General features: G+C 38.5%; 1 protein-coding gene across 2 annotated transcripts; it reads right to left on the bottom strand.

Moving 5' to 3' along the window:
- Positions 1-228: 228 nt before the first annotated feature.
- Positions 229-18,488, bottom strand: LOC131312465 (replication factor C subunit 1). 2 transcript variants are annotated; one of them, XM_058340217.1, is made up of 23 exons: positions 18,287-18,488; positions 18,096-18,146; positions 17,638-17,757; positions 15,929-16,537; positions 15,769-15,836; positions 15,420-15,495; positions 15,274-15,335; positions 15,041-15,189; positions 12,186-12,352; positions 11,890-12,078; positions 11,134-11,255; positions 10,832-11,039; positions 8,956-9,009; positions 6,180-6,349; positions 4,980-5,070; positions 4,395-4,576; positions 4,255-4,294; positions 2,969-3,093; positions 1,944-2,016; positions 1,768-1,860; positions 1,436-1,679; positions 826-882; positions 229-647 (listed from the first exon to the last, which is right to left on the bottom strand). In XM_058340217.1, the coding sequence occupies exons 2-23, from the start codon at positions 18,096-18,098 to the stop codon at positions 502-504; spliced, it is 3,048 nt and encodes a 1,015-aa protein (XP_058196200.1). In that variant the 5' UTR covers positions 18,099-18,146; positions 18,287-18,488; the 3' UTR covers positions 229-501. The 2 variants fall into 2 exon arrangements, with proteins under 2 accessions (XP_058196200.1, XP_058196199.1); XM_058340216.1 differs by having other exon boundaries at positions 18,291-18,480.
- Positions 18,489-19,144: the final 656 nt, after the last annotated feature.

The raw sequence follows: 19,144 nt of genomic DNA, 5'->3' as shown, positions 1-19,144 counted from the left end.
GATCTGCAGGCTCCTCCTACCCTGAAATTATTATTTTGTTTTCGTTTCATTTGTTTCCGTCATTGGTTATAAAACCCTTTCGCAGCTTGTACCGTTGGTTATAAAATCTCTTCGCAGCCAGTTGGTTATAAAATCCCTTCGCAGCTAGTACCGTTGGTTTTAAGGCCTTGCTCGCCTTGCCTCAGGTACAGGCCTGGACTGAAAAGCCGCTAATACAGTAGGGGCAAGTAAATCATCGCATCAAAACACACTACACTCGAAATATCATTCCACAAGGTTGAACAACCACATCCCAAACAGAAGCAAGGAACATCTTCCCATGCTGCCAAGGAATCCAGAAAGACAAAAAAAAATCCAGAGGGGGATGATTACTTACACTGACTATAGACTAAGACAAAATTATGAAAGCCTTCTACTTTCATCGCATCCTCGTCGCTTTCTCTTGGCAGCTGACCCAGAACGTCGTCCTCCCCCTTTCTTATCTGCTTTCATCGCATACTCTTATCGCTTTCTCTTGACAGCCGACCCAGAACCTCGTCCTCCGCCTTTCTTATCTGCGGCTTCAGCACCTCCTTTGCCTCTGCCTAATGGCACCTTCTTGGCACCTTTGGTTCCACCACCCTTCAAGTCCATGTCTACTTGAATCCCTACAGAAATTCAGGTAATACAAATGTTATAGTTTATCCGCCATGCATTAACCAAACGCAACACCGAATACCGCCCCCCAAAAAAAGGATTTGCAACATAGAGGCAAAAGGAAACCAAATTGCAATTGTCAAGTATGCCATAGCCTGAAGCGTCTGGTAGATAAAAAGTAGCACCAACCTTTTGAGTTGAGACTCTGGAGATCCAATTCTGGCTTTTCCTCACCAGCACCATCTCCTGACAGTCACCAAAAGCATGGAGAAAAAAATGGAATCACGACACTGACGTGAAGACGACCTTTTAAAGATTGTCAGGTAGTACGACTAGAATTCTAGATGGCATGATGCAAAGAGGACATCAAATTAAAGGATCAGAGGGCCTTTAACCATTCAGTTTATAAATATTATCCAGAGACTGTTTAAAAACCATCCAGAGAAACCATAATGACATATGGTAGCAAGCTAGAGCCTTCCAGAATAATGCATAATTTCGCAAAGCATCATGAATCTTGGCCAAGATCTAATACGAATTCAAAAGTTCTCCCATTAACCTTGTGAGTTGCGAAGAGGCCCTTGGCCCAATGGCATCAGTGAGTGCACTAAGGTGCCAAGATAAAGGAGCTTGGGAGTTCAACTCCTCTTCCAAGGTTTCTAACAATATTAACTTTTGCAGATCAAAGCAAGAAGAAAAAAAAAACCTTGTGAGTTGTCAGATTACAACACAGTAGCCTGCAACCTTACTATAAAATACCCAACAAATCATAACTGGAGTCAAGGGGAAAAAACTGTACCCAAGTCTTCTGTGTCCGAAGAATTCTCTTCATTTTCTGCCAAGGCATCACCATTGCCCTCTGCTAATCCATCCTCCACTGGTTCTAACATTGCTGCAACCCGCTTTTTAGGCGCCTTTTTAATACCAGGAAGGTTGATTAAATCAGCTGTCCGAATGACACGTGACCTGCTTCCTTTATTGTATGCCTTTGTCAGTGCAGCTTTGACAGCTGGCTGTATACCATCTAGCGGATTTGGGTGTCCCTGATGCATATATACCCTTTAGATCAGTCGGGACTAGGGAGTGACGAGAACTGTTCAGAGAAGATGATACATGCTTTACCACAGGTACCTTAAATTTTGACATCTCCACCATAGAGTCGAAGTCCTCCTGGCTTATAGAGTAGAAATCCATAAACTCCACAACCTTCTCCACAGCTTCATCCTGGGGATTATTTCCATACAGAATGATATAAATTCAACTGAATTCAACTATCATCTAAAATCAAAATAATTTGTATTTCCAACCTTAGGCAGCACTCTAAGGGGATCAATCAGCTGTTTCAGAAGAAGAGTAAGGTAATCAACTCGCAGTGTTGTCCTGCAACATTTAAAGCATCAGAGTAATTAAGTAGCTTGCAAGAAAGAACGAGACAAGCGTTGAGCACATAGAAGAAGAGAGTACAAATCAAATTTGTCCACAAAAGAAGCAGAAAAATCAGGTGTTGGTAGCGTCACAGTAAATAAGCAGCTACCAAGGAAGAATAAGATCAAGCAGTCTATAACCCCCAAAGGTTGGAAATTTAAAAATACATCCAAAAAGCTGAACAAGAGAGTGCGTTTCTTTTGACTCCTGTTACCTTCGTATATAGGTGGTTTTGGGAAATAGAAAGAGACTCGTAACCAACCTACAGTAACAAATAGCACAAAACTTCCTACTTCCTAGAATGCTATACACCCTAGCTGAACAAAGACAGCGGTCCTTAAATTTTTGAAAAAGAAAAAGTTGACGCAAATAACCACCAAAACCCATCCCCAACACACAAACAAAGAGAAGAAAAGAAAACGATTTTCCCCATAATCAGTCTCACTGACACTCAAAAGAAACAAGAAATGATAGAACTGTATTCAACTTGATTGTCCTGTTTATCGAGTGTCTCACTGTTTCCTTTTACCCTCTTAAGTGATTTCTTCGCTCTTCCCCCATGGCACTATTCCATGTCAAACAGCAGGCATCCATACACAACACCAGTTCCCAAAGCCAACTACATCGGAATTTTTAACACTCACATCATACATCCACACGACACATGCCAAAATGGACAACTTTTTTTACACTGCCACTTGCTCAAATCCAGCAGTAACCCAGAAATTTAAAGAAGCACTACACATACGGAGAAAAACATATAAAACAGAGAAACCTGCAACAAATTCCAAAAGCAATGCCAGGTGCTTTTAAGCTGACTGTCGGCAGATGATCTTGTTTTCTACGCATTCTAAAGTATACAATAGAAAAACCAAATACATAATACAAGAAGCCGGAGAATATATACCTTCCCAGACCAGATCCACGAGAAGCAAGAAGATGAACATGCATATCCTCCAGAAGTCTCAAATTCTTCCCCATTGTTGAGTTCTTTCCAAGCCACCCGCCAAATCTATTGAAGTTACGTTCTCCCTGCAAAAACAACGGCAGCTTGTTCCAAGAATGATAACTAATAATGTAAAGGGAAACTGCAGAACTTCAGAACACATGAGCCAACTTGATTCCCATGGGACTATTTAGAAAAGTGGGTTCTTACTTATGAAGCACGCACACTTCTAGATGGAAGTGGTATCTTTATCGTACACGTATCAGATACTGATACTCACGGATAAGTATAAAAATGTATCCACAATATGTAAGTTAATTTCCCCATTTTTGAAGTATTAGATACTTATTTTTCTGTTACTCTAAGCTAGGTAACCTAACTTTCATGAAATTAAGATCGTGGCGCTTCTTGCGTAGTACTAGAAAAAAGCTATTAGGAATAAACAAAAAGTCTAGATTTTTTACAATTACTTCTTAGAGAGGAAGATATAGGGAGATGAAAATAATATCTTGTTTTTCGATAGCTAGTTGAATAACCTAATTGTGTCATAGTGTCTTCCATAAGATTGCATTTCAACGCCATAAAATAGCAACACTCTACACATTTTTGCATAAGAAAAATACACCATTCTTGTTATTATGCATGATCCAACGCCAACAACATATAAACATACTTACAATTTAACGTATCCTAACCGTTCCCGTATCCTAGTATGTTAGATTTTCTTGCATCACCGTGTCAGTATCCTGTATCGATGTCCATGAGTTATATAATACACTATGTACAATGGTATAGTTTCAATGGGGTGGCTCAACTTAATGGTTGACGGATTCAACTAGAGATACAGAGCTTACAAAACGATGTGATTACGTTGTACCAAAAGAGAGGCAATTGCAGAGGAAACGAAGATTTCTGACAAAATACATATCATGACAACCTTGCCTTCATACCAAGTTAAAACAACTTAATCGTACCATTCAGACCACAAAGAGAGAAGGAGGAAAAACATAAGCTGCTTATTATGGATTACCTACTCAACAATAACAGCATCCTACAAATTAAGTGAAATAAAGTGACTAAGCTTAAAAAATAACCTAACCCACAGTACCATTAAACAAACAAATCTGGATCACTGACACGTGAAAACAATTTTAATTGGAGCAATCAATTCCATTAAGACCAAAACAACAGGTGTTAGAATACTATGGTTGTACGAGGCTATGAACAACATGAAAATAGTATCTAACCTGTTCAAGTATCTCCCTTTGGCCATGCAACAATGCAGCACTGGTAAAAGATATGAAACCCAAAAGGAAAGCAGAATAAGAAAAGGGATATCAAAATATAGAAACCAACATTCTCCTAATCTGACCAGGACAAAACCTACGGAATAATGCAAGATGCTAGGGTTCCAGTCTGGGAGAGCTGCCACTGTCGATATCTCCGTATCTGTACATTTATTATATCACCATCTGCAATAGACTCTGCAGCACGGGCAATTGACTTAAGCCGTTTTATCCCATCATCATCTTTCCCAACCGAGCTTGGCCTATAATTGATATAGTTTTCCTGCCATTTTTCCAAAATATTATGGCGCGGCAATTTACAAGGGAAAAGTGAGATTATGTTTTATCTTACCAATTGTGCAAAACTACGAATTCCCAAGAAAATATATCCAATTCTGCAAGAAATTTTTTTTACTATGGCAGAGCAAGAAGGTTGCTGCTGCATGAGTCATGATTCATAACCCAAGAAATGTAGTAACTATGAAATTTGGTAACCTAGCCAAATACAAATGATTAACCAAAGCAAATAAAACAGAGGAGCATATAGAGAAAGGCTGGGTCTGATAATGTTATAGAGTCATCTCCAACACACGAGCAATATGCTAAAATCAGGATCGACCAGGAGTTACACAAAATGGCAATCTGAGTAACCGTAAAGCCAAATAGTGTATTTGAGAGAGAAATACCTGAATGATAAGAGGGACTAGATCCGGATCACTCATGCTTAGGTTGATCCGCTCATCCATTCGCAGTTTCCCCCCATTAAACCCAAAAAGCCTGCACAAACAAAAGCTAATTTGTCAAAGTGCAAATCAGGATCACCAGAAAGCACAATGACAAACTGTACAAAACTGACTTTTCTTTGCTTGCAGGTTGATGATAAACTAGTGAAACTTTTGATGTGTGTGTGTGTTTTGATGTATAAGCATCACAAACAGTACTTTCTCAATGTAAAGAAAAGGAGCGTAGGAAGAAAAAAAAAATAGCCCTATAAGCTTTCCACCCCCAAGCAAAGAGAGTCAGTAGCCACTAGACCTATGATAAAGTTTTCAGTGAAGTCTTGTATAACGATTTTTCGACTACATCTAAATCTGGTGGTTGTTTTCCTGTGATTTACTAAGTTTTAAAGGTCAGCGGTACTTCAGTAATTTCGGAGTTTGTTAGACATAGGCGGTACAGATGTATGGTTGGCCATGCATGCATTTTGGATTTAGGTTTTGTTTGAAAGAACCATTTGGTAAGTGTTAAATATTGGAAGTCAAAATTCTTGATTCCTAATTGGAATACTTTTTTTCGTTTGAACTGAGCAACTCTAATTTGGTTAGAAATACTTCTAAATCTATTAATTTCCAGCTTATTCAAGCTTTCTTTTGTGAACTGTGTGATATGATGCAATTAAATCCCATGTGTCATACCTAAAGCTTCTAGGACAGATTCTAGAATACGCTGCTGCTCAATTATCTGCATGATACTGTTCTCTGGTAATTTGATAAATGCCCCGAACGACCACAAAACAGTCCCTAAACCCTTTTTGTGTTCCTTCTACCCTTTTATCACCCTAGGACAAACCTTACAATCTCGTATCCTAAGCACTCTTTCAACTACATAATCCACTTGAATCCAGTCCCAAACACTCTTTTTCTCCTGCATCGTTATAGTTTCTGGTTCACTACTAGTAGGAGAGTGATCCCCTACTCGTCCTTAAGAAACTTGAGCAAAACGATAACAGTTGGCCGAAGATGAAGATTCCGTTCGGTCACCTTAAAGATACTGTACAGAAATCAGAGGATGAAATCCAACAGCAAACTAAAGCAATGCCAAGTGCAAAACCATGAGAAGACAATCAGACATAAAACAGGCCCAAATCGAAGAGGAAATTATCATACTTATCAACAGCTGTGAATGGTGAAATATCTTCGTCCTTTGCACTACTAAGAAGGCGCTCTCTGACATCATCATATTTAATGACTGACATGGAGAGACTCATATACTGCAACTGGTTCAGAGCCATGCGCATATCTCCATTGACTCTTTCTGCAAGCTCTTCGAGTGCAATCTGCAATCATAAATGCAGCAAAAAATACCTTCATGTATAAGAACATTGCAGCTTCAAAGTGGGCTACATGCTCAGCTGTATACTAGAAAATCAGAGTATACTACGTAAACACAGGAACTTCACAGTTGTCTCCGAAAAAAAGACTAGATTGGTCAAATAATCATGAAACAAAAATCCAAAGAAACTTAGAATAACCCTGAGGGAGACACCAGAGGATGAACCTAACATAATTCTCAAACAGCTTTCAAAGTTGCATACAAGAATATATGCACGCCATTTACTCACTGCATTGCGATTTAGCATATTCTGTATTAAACTGAAGGATCATTTTTTCTGTCCGGCAGAGTAAGACACATGCACGCGCGCACGCGCGTGCACACACGGAGAGAGAGAGAGAGAGAGAGAGAGAGAGAGAGAGAGAGAGAGAGAGAGAGAGAGAGAAACCTTTCAAGTAATTATATTGAAGGATTAAATCGGTTAAAATAAAGAGTGCTTGAGAAAATCTACATGCATGCATTTCAGGTTTCATCCAAAGCATTGGGCAGAAAACATGAGATCTTTATTTTAATGAAGTCTCATTGAAGTATTGAACAACAAATGACGACCAAATGATTCATACAAACACTGGGATCCATATGCTATGCGTTTTGGTCAGCTTTCACACCCATGCACCTACTGCAAGTTAGTCATTTGTAATACAAATGCAGCAAACTTGATACTTTCAAAAAGGAGAAAACTTTTTATACTTCGAGAACCAGTGCAAATCCTGGACTCTAAAGTTTTGGATAGAGTCATAGACTCACAGCAATTATTATCAAGTGTTGAAATGTCTAAATATCTTTTTCTTGTTAATTGACACTTGCTGCAGGTATTCTCTTGAAAAAAACCCAACTTCAAAATAGCAAGAAGATTGTCTTTTGTGGCAATGGATGGGAGCATAACTTCCGGACAAAGCTTGAAAGTGAGTCATCCGATAGAATGAAGACGATGGCAGCTTCTTCACGATTTCCGCAGTAAACCAAATTTTAGAAGCATAGGAAATGATTCTAGCAATGATTATACAAGGCCTTGTCTTTGAAGTCATGACAAGAAAAAAAAACAAGTATCCTCCCAACCATTGTAGGAAAAAAAAAAAACAAGCACTAGAATTATCCTATGGGTTTCAACGACAACTAATCTACTCAACTATTTTGTGGGCATAACTAGGAGTAGCAAAATTTCTTCTTCTTTTTCGGGAAAGTACAATTGCGATTTCCGATGCAAATAGTGTATTAATCAGCTACGAAGTTCCTCGGCAAGGCATTGCTTGCTTTGCCATCAGCCCAATTCGCTTTGTCAATATCTTCCCACTTCTGAAATCCTAAGCTTAAAGATAAGGTTTACGGGAAAGGTACATTACTTCATATTAGGAACTTTTATCATTAGTATTATGAAGCACCGACACCTCTAGAGGTCGAGGTATCGCAGTTTCGGACACGGGGACACCGCGGGGCGCCAGGGACACGTACGGGACACGCCACATGGTGTGTCCCATAATTTAATTTGAATTTTTCAAGGGGACACAGCTGGGACACGGCAGGGGCCAAACTGCAATTTTTTTGAAAAAATTGGGGGCCAAACTGTAATTTTTGAAAAAATTAGGGGTCAAACTGTAATTTTTTTAAAAAAATTAGGGCCAAATTATAATATTTTTAAAATTTTTGGGTGCCAAGCTATAATTAATTAATTATTTATATATATAAATAAATATACACGTGACGTGTCCCCCGCCGTGTTCGTGTCCCCATTTTTTTAGAATTCCCGTGTCCCGGTGTCGGTTTCGGTGTCCGTGTCGGTGCATCATAGTTAGTATACACTGGTAGTGGTATAATCATAAAGGATGGAGGCATTGATATAAATTAAAGTATGCATAGTTGCAAACATACATATATCTATAGAGAGGGAGAGAGTTAACAATGTTCGTAGTGAACCAAAAATAACAGAAATAGACATCAAAAATTAGCATTAAGAGTACAGCTGTCTCCTCTGTAGTCAGCACATAACATTACAGCTAAGTGGATAAAAAAATCACGACTCCCACCGGATTAGTGCCTACTGGAAGAAACTGAAATTGAAAAAGAATAAATCTCATGATGCATTAAAAGTTACCAATATAATGAAGTTTGAAGACAAATAAACTTCAGCCCAAATAAATGAATCTAGGGGAAAGAGAAAAATAAATGGTAAATCTCAAGCACTGTGATAGTTTGTACCTTAGGTGATTAAATGCCTCCAATGAGAGGGTAGACAGTAACTCCAATTGACACTATATTCAGGTCTAGGCCCATAATTTATTTTTCTACTAGACACTTACAACATTCATTTATTTCCCAGGTTGTATATAACTTCATATGGGAAAAAGATGTTACATTTGAAGATACAAGAAGAATGATAAAGCCACAAGCTTGCACTTGGTTTTATGTGTACATGGCGCTTTGTCCACAAAATAGATTTTGGCATCAATGGAACTTTCTAATGTGTCTTGGCTTAGTGACTAAAAGGGAACACTATGACAGACGCGACAAATAAACATGAACTCACGATAATGGTCCTACAAAAGCATGTACCTCATTAACTTGAAGTCCTTCTGCTTTTGCAACTTGCATTAACCTCTTTGCCATCTATCATTTGCTACAATACGTTAGTGGCATGATCATCCCAAAATTCCAAATTTGAATGGTACAAGAAGAACATGTATACATAAGACACGCAGATAGGAAGGATTTAGTCAAGGTCATGTAACATGAAATTTGGCATCAAATATTGCAAACTAACCTGCCAAACCATACCATTAGCAAACAGAATGAAACATCCACCAAAACTCCGAACTTAAACCAGTTTATTTCTGTAGGTCCAAGCTAGATTGTTACAATTGCTTTATTTGTTACAACTGCACATCATTTTTGACACTCGGGTGACTATATGTCCATCACTCAGGTCTCAGGTATAGGTGAAAGTGAAACAGATAGCAAGCTTTGAAAAATATCTTCAGATATCATAACAAAATGGATTTACAAATTCCAATTACCAGTCCCTAAGACTTCTTAAGTTCAGTTGTCCATAAGTCCGTTAGTCTGTTAGTTGTTTCGATGGAGTGCAACCATTATGTGTAGGGTCTATATCTGATAGGTGTTTCAGCCGTAAACTATACGTACTCTTAAAAGTGTTAAGTACTGTTGTATTGCACTTTTCATTATTTCAATGAACAGATTAGTAATATATATGAAATTGCATATGGAAGTACATGAAGCTTGGCCATTTAACGTGTCCTCAGCATGTTGTGCCCTACATTTTTCTTTCAAAAATCACCGTGTCAATGTTTTTGGTCCCAGATATGCCACCAAGGGACCTACACAAAGTTCCCTATGAGGGTACGAAATAGAGCTATTATCCTTTTTTAATTTATTTCCAGCAGTAGAAGAATACATGTATCTAAATTACATCAAACATAAGCCCACAATCATACTATGCACACCCGAAAGCCGATTAAGGGAACAAATAACTAAACAAATGCTTTTGGCAATGATTGACCCCTTGACCGCCCCTATGGAAGTGTACAAGGGTGGTCAATTGAGCTAGCCCCAGTTGGTTTAAATAGAGCTATTATCTTGAAACTAGGACAATCTGAAGTATTAATTGTTCGCAGAGCGTGTAATAAGTGAACTTCCAAACACGTGTCTGACACAAACAGGTGCTACTTCCTGCATGTGTCGGGGCTACTTCAGTAGCGTCCATGCAAGCACAATAAGGTACCTGGAAACTGAAAGTTTTTGCTCAGTAAACACTTTGCAGAAGAGATCCTTGCAATAGCCAATTTGGCGAGGAGAGGTTTGGCCCTTGGTATTACATGTGCAACGAAGTACAGGACATCTTTTGCCTCATAAATCACAATTGCTTTGGTAACTCAACACCATAGTACTTGGCATACTGAGATATCGGGCTGTTTCCAGAGAGTTAAGAAAGATTTAAGGCCCACACCTATGCGCCTTTGGTTGCAAAATGCAGGGAAAAACAGTTTTTTTTTTTTTTTTTCAAGTGAACTCACTGGTGCATATCCTCAAACAACCATTTTTTGAGTCCCTAAGCCTTCCGCTGTTCAGGCAGTATGAATGCTCTAGGTTAGCTTTCCCATCCAGACTATCCACTTTGTAAAGAGATGATTTAGCAGTAGAAGAGTTTCATATCAGGTTCCTCACACAGAGGTTGCATTCCTGTTGGTAGCTAGTAGCAGCTTTGTTTCGTTAGTTTGCATTTGCTATCTGTGCATACTTGCATGTATGTAGGTTATAGTGTTGTACAATAACTGCGGATATGTTGCCCTCTTCTTTTGTGGGAAAAATATAAAACAGCTGAGTGGGGCCAAAACTGGAATGAACGCATATTTGGAATACTTGTATGAGAATGAAGATAACCATTTTTACTTGTATAAAGACAGAAAAAGACCTGCTGCTTTGTAGGTTTCCGGAAGCTCAAAAGCAAACAGTAGTTCACAAGACTTTTTAGTTTTTGGCTGTAGCGGTCATTACAAATGCAGATGATAGGAACTTTGGAGATTTTGATGCTAGCAATAAGATCAGCCACACCACCTCTATCACCAGCAGACATGCCATCAACCTCATCCATAATGAGCACAGTTTTTGGATGCTTTGAACTGCAATATTATTTCACAATCAATTATAGGAAATCCAGAAATCAGGCTGTGTGTGACACATGCAGCTTACATATAAGAATAACACGAAACTAACCGATCCATGTTAACACTCAAGGCTTCATTGGAAACAAGTTCCTTCACAGAATTTGAAGTACTTCCACCTATTCCTTTTTCAATTTTGGTATCAGCCTTTCCGCGACTATCACTTGCATTAACCTAAAAAGCACATGAACAGCACAAATCAAAGTTTTCACAGGCCAAAGCGAGGTGTAAGCCTTAAGGCGTTGAGGCATAAGCCTTAGGAGATTTTATTTTTTTATTCATAAGAAATAAACTTAACTAAAAATACCACAAAAAGATTGGATAGTGTTTACGCCATACAAAGGTGCCTCACAAAGAACAAGAAAATAGTAGATAGAATTCACAAAAAAAAACATGTTAAGCCATAAAACATAGTGCATTAATGGATCCAACTTGTAAAAGCATTCTAAATCGGCTGGCAAATACGCGAAAACCCTTTGTCTTCGCCCAAACAACTTACAATGAACTGACACTTCACTTACAACAAAAAGAGAACCGACTCTCTCGATGCATTCGTGTCCATTGATGCATTCGCCTCCGTCAACTGGGCAAAAAAAGGAGTGACAAGTGAATGCCTTTGTACGCCTTCGACAGATAGGCGAACGCCTTCGTGGTTCTCTGCCTAAAAATCAACACCCTAGAGCATTTTTTATGTGCCTTGCCTCGAGGCGAGCCCCAAAATTGTCTTTGAAAACATTGGCACAAATAAGTCAAAATACCCAGAAACATACCCAGCTAAAAGGGAAGTGATTTTTTTTACAACGACTACCTCAACTGGCTGGAATCCAAGCATCTGACTGACCAACTTTGCTGATGTAGTCTTCCCTATGCCAGGTGTACCACTTAGTAATACAGCTTTTTTAGCACCAGAGTCATTATGTTTTTTCCCCTTTCCCTTGCCACCAGTATTCAGGAACTGCTCATCCCAGTGTGTCAGCCAATCATGAAGCTGCTTCACCTGCACAGTATTGCCCAAATACCAGAATAACAATACATCTCAGCTATATATAGACAGAAAAAAATACAAGCAGAAATAAAGGGAGAAGGCAAGATTAGAACACATACCAGTGACTGATTCCCTACAATGTCATTTGGAACTTTTGGTCTATATTTTTCAGTCCATGGCAACAAAGCATCCCCTTTTTTAATATGCACTTTTTGCTTTGCAGGAGAAGCACTTGCTGTCGGACCTTTAAGAGCTGCACTTTTAGCTGGAGGGTTGCTTGCTTGGTCTTCAAAACAACCAAATCGTCATCAGATTTCACGATCACAATGCAAACTAAAGAGTTGTAAAAGGTTTAACACAAGGTTACTACCAAAAGCATCAAAATACTGACAAGACAAGGAAAAGTTCCAGTAGCTTTCAAAGAAATTTAGAAACCAATGGGCCTACAATGAAGTTCAAATATAACCCACGTGGAAACAAATATTGAAGGCATTAAGTCAAAAGAAACAATGATAACACCAGGGAACAAAACAAGTACAATGGAGAGAAAACAAGGAAAATAAAGAAGAACACGAAGAATGGGCAATCAACGATAAGCTGATCAAAATAAAACTGTAGATACCTGAACTGTTAGATAGCTTGGTATTCATTGTCGGGCCAATTATTTGGTGTGGGGCCCTACTAATAATATTGTTAGTACCCTTTCTATCACCTCCGAAGGGTGGAGGGGGTATACAGCGAAAGAAGCGCCATAGAGGCAACTTTCTTCACCCTCACCAACTTTACCCCCTTTTGGTGTGGGTAAATTCACCCGGTTTTATTGAGGTACATTGTGGGTCTCAATTTGATGATCAAAGCAGTTCATGTGGTAGGGATTAATTTGTTAGGGCACCATAAAAAAATTCAGCTCAATCGGATACAGGTAACTACTTAAAAATCTGCTCAATACAGTTCTAGACCAAATATTAGTTTCTGATCAAGTATTTGCCCATATCTGCTTGAGCTGAATTTTTGCATGGTCCTCCAACAAATCAATCCTACAAAATTAAATCATCCAAGTGAAATCCGCAATGTAACTCAAGTTTATTGAGGGTGGACAAAAAGTTACACTCACTTTTTTACGACTTAAGCTTCCAGAACAAATTGGTGATTTAACATGGTATAAGAGCATGTTAAGAGCTAGGTTTCTAGGAGGTCTTGGGCTCAAGTCTCAACACTTGCATATGTTCCACAATTTCATTCTATTTCTCTTTTAAGCTTTGTTTCACTCTACCTATATGTTTGGATCTCCATGAGCAAGACAGGGTTGTAGGTGAGGGAGGCTGTCAGATAGATTAAAGTACATTGTTAGACCTATTCACTAAAAGTTTGAGCTTGTGCAATGATTCTACTACCACTACGTCTAAACATCATCTCTTTTCAACTTCATCAGCCTCAAAAAGTTTTGGATATTTTTCGTCGTCTTGTGAACTTTTTTCGACTTTGGTCGATGTTTTATACTTTTCTACTTTCTCTCATCGAGACGAAAAATATGATGTAAAAAATTGACCTGAATCTTGTAAATATTAAGCTAAAGAAACCAACAAAACCGTGTCAAAAAGCCCAGAAAAGTCCGGCCAAACTCACACTTAGTCTGGGAGTGGGGACTAACTGACTTGATTGGGACCAACAAATGATCATAGATTGGACTTTGAAGGCTTGACTCTTGAGCTCAAGGGAACGTCCGAAGGCCTGGGTAAGACACCGTAGACCAATCTTCGAGATAGAGATGTGGAGGGCTTTGACGGAAGGACAATTACTTGAACATTATATACATACCTACCTTTGGACCTCATAACATTGATATAGCCTCGGAGATTCTATAAAAACAAGTCCCATATCTTTCACTTTAGATCTATTGACCTCATATACCAGATTCCATATTGTTGGCCATTGGAGGCCCGCCACATGTCCGCAGCTAAAATTGACCTCAAGCAATCTCTTAACTATAAAAGGGACCCTTGCCATCGTAAAATCTAAAAAAGTCAGTAAGCCACTTCGACAATACACCAACATAACCAGACACATATTTGGGTAACTTCCACCCACCCTCTCTCTCTATTTTATGCCTTGGCACTCTCCTCCCCTGACTCCGGTGGCCAAAGCCCTTCAACATCGTCATCTTCACAGACCAACCTAGCAACCCTCCTAGTTATCCATGATAGTCAAGATTCAAGAAATAATTCTAGCCTCACGTGGATGTGAGAGACAAATTCCAATGCCTACAAATACCGATTAAAATTTAAGTACATTTCCAAATAAGTTATACCACATGCATCAATTCTAAAAGCTAAGGGTGTGGACAAGCCCATCTCTAACCCCAAGATACAAAGTTTTATACCCTTAGATATAAGATTTAAGGAGGTATGATGCCTGGGAATATACCTGCAGCAAACACTCCTATCCAAGTCAATGTAATAATAAGATAACCGTGCAGGCAAACAACACTCAACACAGAAACAGCATTTCCTCTCCAAGGGATGAGTAGAGATCAAATTTCAAAATATCCTTATTGCTAATCCTATGAGGTATCTTTTTTCAGATTCTTCAATATTACAGGCCATTCAATACTTCAATCAGCTTTGAGTCTCTGATTCTTGTTTTTGAACCTTAAGGTGACACTAATTATCCGGTGGCCTCAAGAGCCTCCTAGCATGGTTAGTCAATTGAAAAGAGGAACTCCCACAAACCCTTCTGTTACATAGGCACGGCTAAACTGACAATGCCAGGCACATAAAAGGGTTAAAATTTAAAGCATCAGTAACTAAAGAAGGGACTTCAACAAAACGAAATAACAAGGCTGTGCACATCCAATACATAAAAACAATACAAAGATCAGTGTTCAAAATAAAGCAACTAAAAGGGCATCTATCAAATGTGTCCGAATAAAACTTGAATGCAAAACCAATGAAGCCTAAAAATAGTAGGGGCATACTCTTCACTTCTACTTTTTGAGGGCTCTTCTTAACCGGGGATGCAACCACCTTATTCACAGCTTTCTTTGATTCTTCCTTTGCAGCTGCTTTTCCTTGATTTGATGCCCGGATCTTTTCAAACAATCCATCCTCACTAAGAAAAGCAGTTCTATACCAGGAAACGGAAGGCAGGAATAAACAAGTGAACAAAAGAATGAATACAACCAAGATACATCAATGTGACATTACAAACCCAAGCTCTTTGGCTTTGGAGGATTTCCGCCCCTCAATATCTTCATCGCATAAGAGATAGCTCTGCAAGGGGCAGTTTTACTGTGTTAGTTATTAAGAAGTACAAGGAGACGCATAAACAACAAAAGGGTGAAAGAATGAAATGACCGTCTTTTTGCTGACAGATCCAGTGACACGACCTCCATGGCGTTTAATCAGATCTTCTGCTTCCTCTCTTTCCAAACTGGATATAAATAAATTTCAAGCTATGAACTCCCAAGATGTACACGATCAATATGCTAAATAGAGCAGAGTCACACCTTCAAATTTGTTTTCCTAGAACTGCAGGACTATAACAACTAAGATAATGACCTGACCACTAATCTTGAGATGTAGAGCATTAATTATGAATAGCTTCAAAGCAATTATAATGTGAATCCCCGCCAACTTGTGCCGAAACGGTACCTATATAGTTCACTAACAATAAGAACAGCCTCGTTAAGATGAAAGGAAATACCTGTCAAGTGTCCCGCTTATTACAAAAGTCAAACCAGCTAAACAATCAGGAGCACCTTCCGGGACTTCCTGCCACACACATAAGATCCACCCCTTAAGCATTCTCAACAAGATAAATCTTTTGTCTTTATATAACATACTACTTATAAATGCGGGAAAACCTTTTCTCCTTTGTGTGGAGGATCTTTCCTTTCACCAAAATTCATGAATCCACCCCGCCCTCCCCCACCCCTGCCTCTTCCACCTCCTGGTGCTGCTGATGCACCTTTTCCACCGCGGCCCCGCCCAGTGGCTTTAGCAGACTTTGAGTCATTATCCTTCTCTTCATCGCTTTCATCAACATCAATCCCTTTGCTGCCAGCCTGTCCCCTTGAAGCACCTTTTCCTCCACGACCCCTTCCAGCAGACTTAAGAAGAGGTTTCGTATCTTTCTCATCATTCTTATCTTCATCGCTTTCAACATTATGTGTCGGTTTTTGGGCAATTCCCCTACCCGAACCACTCTTCAGTTTCTTGTTGGGGGTGACATCTACTACACCCTTCTTTGAACTGGGAAAAACATAGTCATCGTCATCGTCGACATCGTCGTCAACTTTGTGAAGTTTCTTTAGAGGTGGAAGTTTGACATCACTGGATACGTCACCTTCCTTTCGGCCCTTTCTTTTTGCTGATAGTTCCTCAAGTTCCTTTTCATCTTTCGGTTTTTGTTTCTCAGTAGCAAAGTACTTACTGGTTTTCCTTCTGCCTGAACTTTCTTGGTCTTCATGCACCTAATTTGAAAAGTAAACAAATAAGAATACTATCAATTCTATTTCTTTAGACTAAAGTGGAGGGAGAGGATTTGATTTCTAGATTTTCTCCAGTTGCCAAACTATACATCTGTTCCCTCCTGGTTTTATTTACAAAAAGACAATTGGACAAAATCTAATAACCCCAATTATTGTTCAGTGCTTAAATCTTCCAACTTATGCTCTCTGTCCTTGACTAGAAAACTGATTGAAAAGAAGGAATTAACAAAGTCAAAGCTTAGAACTTCATCAATGGAGTCTGGAGACTCTTGTACCAACCAAAATACCATATTTCACTAAAGTTCTTATCAACGTAGTATGTAGCATGGACACAGATATGGACACGACACAGAATTTCTACAAAAGATGGGAACACGGAAAATAAATAAACAAATATAGCATCAATATGTATATTCAAGCATCATATACACTTCATATTACACTTTTAACCTAAAATATTTGAAGTAACATATGGGCATGCCATGTGGCGTGTCCCATATGTTTTTTCCTGTTCTCCGACGTGTCAGTGTCCCCGGCTGTCAAACACAGATACAGCAACCTCTAAGAGTGTCGGTGCTTTATAGGTTCTTACTGTTACACGTAAACAAGTAACAACTTTCTTTACTCTTTTTTCCCTCTTTCTTTCCATGCAAAAGGCATTGCATCAAAACTGAGATTTCATGGAAGGAGAACTGAACAAGAAACTGGCTAACCGCTATAACCATCTCTGCCAATCCTAGTACCAAAAAGGTGAAGTTCTCTTCTTCTTTCCATTTCCTCTGTTTTCTCTTTAAAAGGAAAGGATTCTAACCCAAAAATTCTTTCAAGTAGAGCATATGGAGAACTGCAACAAGCTTTGTATCTAACCATAAAGCTTAAGATATTAGGTGGAGAAATTTACAGCGAGCTATAATGCGCTCCAACTGCAATAGCTGTCAGATTCTCTAACAAACAATGCGTTCGACACACTTTTGCAGTTCCTTCAAATTGGCCAGAACCAAAGAAAACTATGACAGCACATATTTTACAATAACTAGGAGTAGCTTTCTTCAAAGGAGCAAAAATTAAGGCAATATTTTTACCACATTCACTTGCTGGGAGGTAACAGGTGAAAGCTTTACTGCCGCCGCAGGTTTTGCTGGTTTCGGTGCATTGCCATTGTTCTTGTCATGCTGTTTCATAAACCACTTCCTAATATCCGACTGCCATTCAAAAAGAAGTCCAAATACAATCAACCCACCATGTTAGAAAATTATTAAGAAAACCTAAGTGAACAAGTGGCTCTCGACAAAGCTCAATGGAAAATTAGGATTCATGTAGCCGACTCCAATTGATTGGGACCAAGGCTTGGTTTGGTTTGATACTAAGAAAATAATTACTAACATGTAACACAACAGCATCAACGCAAAAGAGGAAACAATATTGACCCAAAATACTGTCAAAAACATGCAACACAATTCCCCCGCTGAAACAATCCCAAGTAGACTAAAAACAATGTTAGCTATAAATAAATGCAAATATTGAAAAAACCCTAACTCACCATTGTTGGGATTCACCCGCTGGTTCCAAGTACAACGTTGAAATCTCTTCTCTAAGACATGCCCAAGACGCAATGCAAGAAAAATAAGATCATCAGAATCGGAAAAAGAAAAATTTGCCCGAAATTTATGTGATTTATGGTAACTAAGACTCAGACCAGAAAGCACAACAAACAGAGAGAGAGAGAGTTACTGACGGAGATAGAGGGAGAGACGAATAGGAAAGGCGAGGAAAGAGGAGTGCGGCTTCTTTATCGATGCCGGTGAATCCGACCGTCGCCGGAGCTTGGTAAGAATTACTTTCGATTAGTATCAATATTTTAAGGGTTTCTGATTTTAAGGGATTGAGAGCTGACTACTAATTATTAATGTATACTATATCCTACAAAATTAAGTTATTATTTATCTAAAACTGAGACCATAATTATACACTATTTTGCAACATAGAATTTAAGTTTTTTTAGGTATTCACGTGAAGGAGAACTTTGATTGAAGTGTGCTCCGTCAAGGGCTCTTGTTTGATTGATCTCGATGAGATCGTCTGAACGATGCAAAAAAATTAAAAATCTATTTTTCGTAAATATATTATTTTTAAGTTTGAAAATGACAAATAAGTATTTATTTTTAAAAAATTTAGAAGAAAGTTTTTTTTTTATTTTTTTAACCATAAAAAACACACCAAAAAAATAAAATTAGTACTATTTTCAATAAAATTATTATAGAAGAAAAAACATTTTATGGTATAAGCTAAATTACTTTTTAACAAACGGAATCTAAATGTGATATTTTATCAATCATTTAGTGACCCTCCTTGATGAATAGGATTTAGAGAAAACATCGGCTAAGAGCATCTCCAAGCGAATAAGCAAGATTTTACTTCAAATATGTACTTTGGTGACTCATGTGACAAGTTGAAGAGTTATGCACTCTAAAGAACTTTGCAAATTCAATTTTTTTTTTTTTGAAATTTTAAAAGACCCACTTTGACCAATAAATCAATAATTCACCAATCAAGTATGAAATTTGATAAAGTGGCAATTTGAGTAGTTTT

Source organism: Rhododendron vialii, chromosome 13a (assembly GCF_030253575.1).
Source record: "Rhododendron vialii isolate Sample 1 chromosome 13a, ASM3025357v1".
Lineage (NCBI taxonomy): Eukaryota > Viridiplantae > Streptophyta > Magnoliopsida > Ericales > Ericaceae > Rhododendron > Rhododendron vialii.
The sequence above is the reverse complement of the archived record's forward strand: the minus strand, read 5'-3'. Positions and strand labels throughout refer to the sequence as shown.

Coding starts and splice junctions, on each gene's coding strand:
- LOC131312465 (XM_058340217.1), bottom strand. Junction 15,336..15,419: donor GATCTGTCAGCAAAAAGACG/GTCATTTCATTC, acceptor TGCCCCTTGCAG/AGCTATCTCTTATGCGATGA. Junction 5,071..6,179: donor CCATTCACAGCTGTTGATAA/GTATGATAATTT, acceptor TTGTTTGTGCAG/GCTTTTTGGGTTTAATGGGG.